The 7,500-nt window shown below is 53.6% G+C and overlaps 1 protein-coding gene across 1 annotated transcript in view; it reads right to left on the bottom strand.

The window, feature by feature from the left end:
* LOC137910036 (rho GTPase-activating protein 23-like) overlaps positions 1–7,500 on the bottom strand; it is a 20,744-nt gene that overhangs the window by 9,262 nt on the left and 3,982 nt on the right. The window contains 7 exon segments of the mRNA XM_068754462.1: positions 131–239; positions 1,683–1,847; positions 3,658–5,044; positions 5,376–5,436; positions 5,519–5,597; positions 6,057–6,149; positions 7,107–7,137. Coding sequence (XP_068610563.1) covers positions 131–239; positions 1,683–1,847; positions 3,658–5,044; positions 5,376–5,436; positions 5,519–5,597; positions 6,057–6,149; positions 7,107–7,137 — 1,925 coding nt within the window.

Raw genomic sequence — 7,500 nt, 5'->3', positions numbered from 1 at the left:
GCTGCATTATAGTCCACGCAGCCTGCGGTCGCGTTAGAGCAGGTCGAGCGGGTTGACCGTATGATCCAACATGGCTGAAGGTGAGCAAACCGACACAGTTGAGTTAGAACTCAGCTTCTGACAGACTTACGAGAAGACGCGGCCTTCCTCCCTGAAGGTATTGAGACCCTCGTCGCAGGACTTTGACCTCTCAGTGGTGATGGCCAGCAGGTAAGAGGAGCGGCGACCTTTAATGCTGCCTGAAGAGAGCAAAGTCACATAAAAAGGCAGTGCATGTAAAGATATATAAAGAAGCAGGAAGACGAACAATGACGCCATTTCACAGTTCTGAATGTGACGCTAACGTGCAAACAGCAGACTCCTGTTGAAGCAGAAACGTTGCTCACTGCATTTTAATGTCAGACAATAAACTAGGACGTGCTTTGTTTTGTTGTCTTCACAACATTCTTGGATGCATCCTTTAAAGCCAGCTGCGATGCTAAATGTAGGAACAGTAACCTTCAGAGAGAAGCTGGTCTCACCTACACTCTGCACCGCGCGTCCTATCAGGTAGCATCAAGTGTCCTCAATTACTTCCATCGGTAAAGACTCATGTTTGAGAACAGCTCACTCAAAAATGACAATTCAAGTAGCGATCCACAGAAAAAAGAAGAATGAAATGAAAGAATGAAACTTTGAATTCTGTCCAGGAGGACTCTGGGAGTTCTGTTTTTGAGAGAATGTGGTTAAACAAATAGATATTTGTAAGTATGGATGGACAAACAGATAAAGGTAATATGTATTATAAACCTTAGCACACCACAGGGTTATTTTAAAAGCAATTACTAACAGAGTTTATTCAGTAGCCCCATTAAATTACCGGAACATTCAAGCAATGCCATTTAATTACTCTTTGTTACTTTTGAATTACTTCAGTAACCAATCTGCAAATAAATATATGAAACGTATCAATATGTCCTTCGATGAGGCGTATTCTGTAGTGAAACACGTGCACTAAAGGCACGCTGCAGCCTGTAGAGAAATCAGGCATCGTATCAATAGTATAGTTCAGGAAGCCAATCAGAAAAGCTGCTATTTTACTAATATTGGTTGTTATACGTTTTCTTGTGTAGTACATAGATGAAGTCTAGTATCTGTCCAGTTGTTGAATAACGTGGCTGTAATATATAACACACTCTGTTCCGTCTGCGCTGTGGGGTTCTGGCCGAAGTTAAAAACTGAACCGCGTTCTATCTCTGGGTTCTTTGAGTTTTTGTGTTCATTAACAACATTTTGTCCAGTAAAAATAATTGAAGTGTGATTATACCAAGGTACTGTACCTTAATACTTCGTTTCACTGGTTTTATTTAACTGAATGCATGTACTCTCTCAGCTCCTACAGCTTGCTGCTAACGGCTTGTCTCCTCGACCCGAACCCCGTCCCCCGTCCCCAGTCCCCCGTCCCTGTGACCAGTGACCAGTCCTTTTATTGGGCCAGCACAAAGCACTGGTTCCAGTTTAGGCTCTGGCCCGCCTCAGCTTCAGTGTTTCGTGCTTCGTTTTCAGTTTCATGACAGTAGGATGACTGAATTGTCATTTTTGGATAAACTGTTCCTTTAAGGCGAGTCCAGGCGTCCACTCTCATAAAATAAAGTCTAACGGACTAGATGTGTGTTCAGAGTGCGTGGATGAGTGAGACTCACGGCAGTCCTGAGAACCAAGTTGGACAAAGGGGCAGAAGGAAGACAGGGTGGGGGGGACACATGTGGAAGTGAGGGTGGCCATAGTGGAGGCCTGGGAACAGGACACCACAGAACAGGCTGGTACATAGCAGGCCTGCAGGTCAATACTAGGACTGGTGGGCTCATCTGGAAGGTTATCATCACAGGTGAGCAACAAGGGATGAGAAACCAAAGCTTCAGGAGGGGGTTAGGTTAGGTTGTTAGCTCGGTGTCCGAGATGGACCGACTGGAGACAGCGATGGGAGACAAAGTGAAGAGTGAAACCTGAATAGCAATGACACAAACTCTTGTAAAGAACATGAACATTTACTAACAGCTGTCCCTGTGGACACTGGACAGGTCTCCTTTCATTAAGACAGGACAGGACAGGACAGGACAGGACAGGACAGGAGACAGGACAGGGCAGGGCAGGACAGGACAGGGCAGGACAGGAGACAGGACAGGACAGGACAGGATAGGACAGGACAGGGCAGGACAGGACAGGACAGGACAGGGCAGGGCAGGACAGGGCAGGACAGGACAGGACAGGAGACAGGACAGGGCAGGGCAGGACAGGACAGGGCAGGACAGGAGACAGGACAGGACAGGATAGGACAGGACAGGGCAGGACAGGACAGGACAGGACAGGGCAGGGCAGGACAGGAGACAGGACAGGGCAGGACAGGGCAGGACAGGACAGGACAGAGCAGGACAGGACAGGACAGGACAGGACAGACTGTCCTGGACTACACATGTAGGAGATCTGCAGTCACTGAGTTGAGGCTGTTCAAGGAGGGAGACAAACAGTGAACCTTCCTGTTTGGATATGCACAACTTTAAATATCTTATAAGCTACACGTCATATTCTCTGGTCTTCCTTGCATCCATCCATCCATCCATCCATCCACCCATCCATCCATCCATCCACCCATCCATCCATCCTTTCATCCATCCATCCACCCATCCATCCATCCTTTCATCCATCCATCCATCCATCCATCCACCCATCCATCCATCCAACCACCCATCCATCAATCCATCCAACCACCCATCCATCCAACCATCCATCCACCCACCCATCCATCCACCCATCCATCCATCCATCCTTTCATCCATCCATCCATCCATCCATCCATCCATCCACCCACCCATCCACCCATCCATCCATCCATCCTTTCATCCATCCATCCATCCATCCATCCATCCATCCATCCACCCATCCATCCACCCATCCATCCATCCATCCACCCATCCATCCATCCTTTCATCCATCCATCCATCCATCCATCCACCCATCCATCCATCAATCCATCCAACCACCCACCCATCCATCCATCCATCCATCCATCCATCCATCCACCCATCCATCCGTCCATCCTCTTGTTGACGAGACGACCTCCATCGTCTCGTCTGCAGCTGCTTTACCAACCTTTCGGCCCACAGGTGTTGCTGGAGCCTATCCCAGCTGACTACGGGCGAGAGGCGGGGCTACACCCCGGACACGTCACCAACTCATTGTGGGGCCACACACAGACACACAACCAATCACGCACACACATTCACACCTACGGACAATTTAGAGCAATCAATCCATCTGGGCTGCGTGTTTTTGGACTCAAACTCTCAATCGAACCAGAGAACTGGTTCGAGAACTGAAACCTTTTCATTATACTAGAAAAACATTGGACATACAGGCCAAAAAACATAAATACAAATACTACACCATTTACTATTCATGGTTTTAAAATACAGAAGAAAACGACAGAGATGGAGGAACAAGTATTCGACACAAACACATGCAAGAATGTTAAAAACGATGAAGTGTCCTGCCATCGTCTCACTTATAATAAGTCCACTTCTGAAGCGTTGCCTAGCAACAGACAGCTGTTCCTGTTCCCGTTGATGCCTGAAATCGGCAGAGCGTCTGCTGATGGGACGCGGAGAAAAGATCACTTACCTATGAACGGAATGGAAGACAGGGAGTTGAACGCGTGCTGCGCCAGGCTACCGTTAGCCCGGCGGTGGGCAGCGGGAGAGGAGGTCCCTGGTGCAGGTGTCGCCCCGGGGGGCTCCACAGGTGGCGTGTAGTGGGGGCGCTGGAGGGTTCGGTGGCTAGAAGGTTGCTTCTGTCGAAGGACGACCTCTCGGTTGAGGGAGAACGGGGAGGCGACCTCCCTGTCCTCACCTAGTCTGGCTCGCCCCTCCTCCGCTGCAGGCAAGGCGGGGGTAGACTGAGGTCTGGGAGCCCGCCCCCTTTCTCCCTCTGCAGGGTTGCTCCTACCAGCAGTCTGGCTGAGGTGGGGGCCGCTGTAGCTGGACTCTCTGAAGGAGCGGGCCTGCTGGAGGAGGTGACCAGCCTTATGGGAGAAGGAAGGGCTACAGCTTTTGTAGCCCACCAGGTCGCCTTCTTTGCTCCGCCTGGTTTGGGGCTCGGCGACCTGTTGGCCCGACTGCCTGCCGCTCAGAGGCACCGCACAGGAAGCTGCGATGGGCGCTGGGGGCGTGGCCTGATGCTGGTGCTGCTCGTCGGGCTTGTTGAACCTTCTCGTTTTGGAAGGATGGTCCTCGTGGGGCGGGACTAACGCAGCAGCTTGCGCCAACGTTTCCACAGAGCGGCCGTAGTTGTGCTCGTACTCGCTGTAGGCTGCCAGTAGGCTCTCTGAGCAGAACGCGCTTCCTGTTCCTGGCTCAACGCTCCAGCTCTCCAGCCAACAGGGATCACGGGAAGCAGCGGCTGCCTGGTGGCGGCGGCGGTGGAGCGTTTCTCTCCTCTGATGCTCCACGGCGGCTGAACGCCCGGGGCCCAGTGCCAACCCCAACCCCAGCTCTGCGAAGCGATCCTGAGATACGCTGCGGCGGCGGGGGGGCCTGCGCTCAGCGCCCTGAGCCTGGCTGTAGTACCAGTCTGAGAGCGCCTGGTGGCACAGAGCCTCGGGGCGCGCCGAGGAAGAGGCTGCCACGCTGCTCTTCCGAAGCGGAGGCAGCGTGGCAGAGGCGATGGCAGCGTTGTGGTTAGCAAAGTGAAAGTCCAGCGCACTGACGGCAGACGACGAACGACCTCGGTGCCACCCCGGTGAGGGCAAGAGGCCACCGGAATCCTCAGCACCCCCGGGCCAGCCAGGGGCGGCTGTGGAAACAGCAGCGGGCCGGTTGTCCAAAGGAGAGGCGATGGCGCCGGGCCGGCACTGCCAGTTGTCCAGGGGGCTCTGGAGATGCTCGCCGGTCTGTGCTGCGGTGGAATCGGGTTTGGTGGAAAGGTAAGACAGAGGCGGCGGCTCTGGGAGGTTCTGGGCCCCACCCGAATATGGCTCATTACCTTTCAGGTAAGCATCATGGGAGTAAGCCTGAGGACACATGGTCAAACATGGCAGATAAAATACAAGAAGCAAATGATGGCGGCCAGACAGACGGCACGGATACGAGTAGCTTCCAGAACTTCCAGAACTTCCAGGTTTGCGCTCTCCGAGTGCTTTTCTAGTTCGTTCTTTAGCTGTTACATCCTCTCTTCTCCTGCATTATTACACACATATCATTATAAAATGATTTAGTTGTAAGTGACGAGGCAGCAACACTAACTCCAGGATGCTTGTGTTCATCTCTGCTGCCGTGTGTTAGCATCCTGGCTAACACACGGCGTGAACGGTAAGAAGAGGAAGGAGGAACGATAATACTCACACTTACCAGCTGCAACACGTCCTCGTCTTTTGGCATGATGGAGAGCTCCAAAACATTTTCACTGCAGAACAGATTGGGAAACATAAAAAAATGAAAAAGCAAATAACGGACCCGGTGGGATCGACGCACGTTTAAACACTCACCTGTTCTGGATGAGAGCGATCACTTGAGAGTAGGTTTTACCCAGAATGCTCTTCCCATTAACTTTCACCAGCCGGTCCCCTGGACACACACACACACACACACACACACACACACACCTCTCATTTCCCGCACTGTAGTAGTACATATATAGTATATAGAGCTGTACTTTCGTATATAGCACAAGTATAATATATCACTAGAGCTTTCTAGCCTAGCGGGTACCTGCTAGGTACTACTTCGTAGTGCATGTGACTGGATCAGACGTGGGATTTGGCAGCAGTGCTGCCTGTTTGTGACTTTGTTACCCCTCTGTCAAATGTGACATGCAGAAACCATCCTAACAAGCACCCCAATCAGACCAGATGCTCTATTAGCACGCTCACTCACATAGCATGGAAGTGAACCAACGCTAACAGTACGACTCTGCCCAAGGCTGCACCTGATCCAAGGTTAAAGTCATCGGGGGGGGGGGGCACAGAAGGTGTGGCTGCTTGAGGTCAGCAAACGTGTGTGTGTGTGTGTGTGCGTGTCCTCTACCTGTACACAGCCCAGCTTGTTGAGCGGGACCATTTTCTCTGACACTCTTGACGAAGATGGTGTCCATCGGCTCCAAACGAGACCTCTGACAACCTGCTTAAAACCGCACATTAATGACGACGAAGTACCGGCAAATACCGACAGAATTTAAATCCAGAAACGTTTGGCTGCAGGTCGAATGAGCTCCACCAGCATGTGGAAGACAACCCAGGATAAAGCCAGGGGTCGCAGGCTGCCCCGTCAGAGCCCGACAGGGGTCGCATGCTGCCCCGTCAGAGCCTGACAGGGGTCGCATGCTGCCCCGTCATAGCCCGACAGGGGTCGCAGGCTGCCCCGACAGGGGTCGCATGCTGCCCCGTCAGAGCCCCACAGGGGTCGCATGCTGCCCCGTCAGAGCCCCACAGGGGTCGCATGCTGCCCCGTCATAGCCCGACAGGGGTCGCAGGCTGCCCCGTCAGAGCCCCACAGGGGTCGCATGCTGCCCCGTCATAGCCCGACAGGGGTCGCAGGCTGCCCCGACAGGGGTCGCATGCTGCCCCGTCAGAGCCCGACAGGGGTCGCAGGCTGCCCCGACAGGGGTCGCATGCTGCCCCGTCAGAGCCCGACAGGGGTCGCAGGCTGCCCCGACAGGGGTCGCATGCTGCCCCGCCAGAGCCCCACAGGGGTCGCATGCTGCCCCTTCAGAGCCCGACAGGGGTCGCAGGCTGCCCCGTCAGAGCCCGACAGGGGTCGCAGGCTGCCCCGTCAGAGCCCCACAGGGGTCGCAGGCTGCCCCGTCAGACCCCGACAGGGGTCGCATGCTGCCCCGTCAGAGCCCCACAGGGGTCGCAGGCTGCCCCTTCAGAGCCCGACAGGGGTCGCATGCTGCCCCGTCAGAGCCCCACAGGGGTCGCATGCTGCCCCTTCAGAGCCCCACAGGGGTCGCATGCTGCCCCGTCAGAGCCCCACAGGGGTCGCAGGCTGCCCCGACAGGGGTCGCATGCTGCCCCTTCAGAGCCCCACAGGGGTCGCATGCTGCTGATAACGACGGCCGGAACTCTAAAAACACACCTTTTCCTGTTGCATTTCCATTCTCCTCATCCTGTGGGAGAAGCACACACAGGTGTTAGAGTATCAGGTGTTAGGGTGGGGGGGGGGGGGGGGTGCTTACCTAACAATTACACCTGCAAACCTGCTTGTAGCCCCGGACTTACAATAATCCGATATGTGTAATGTTGTGTTTTTTTGGTCAACAACTGTTTATGTGTGACGCGTTTCTGATCGATCATAAAATGGCTGGAGAAGAGGAACAAGGTGAGGCACTCGGTGTCCCTGCTTCACTGTAGGGGGCGCTGTGATCCCAGGGATTCTGTTGGCAGCTCGTCGACTACAGAACTAGCTCCAGCCGCTAGAGAGTTAGCTACAGTAATAACCATGAAATATATATTTATACTGTATATGTGTA

The sequence above is a fragment of the Brachionichthys hirsutus genome, chromosome 21 (assembly GCF_040956055.1).
Source record: "Brachionichthys hirsutus isolate HB-005 chromosome 21, CSIRO-AGI_Bhir_v1, whole genome shotgun sequence".
NCBI classification, from domain to species: domain Eukaryota; kingdom Metazoa; phylum Chordata; class Actinopteri; order Lophiiformes; family Brachionichthyidae; genus Brachionichthys; species Brachionichthys hirsutus.
The sequence above is the reverse complement of the archived record's forward strand: the minus strand, read 5'-3'. Positions and strand labels throughout refer to the sequence as shown.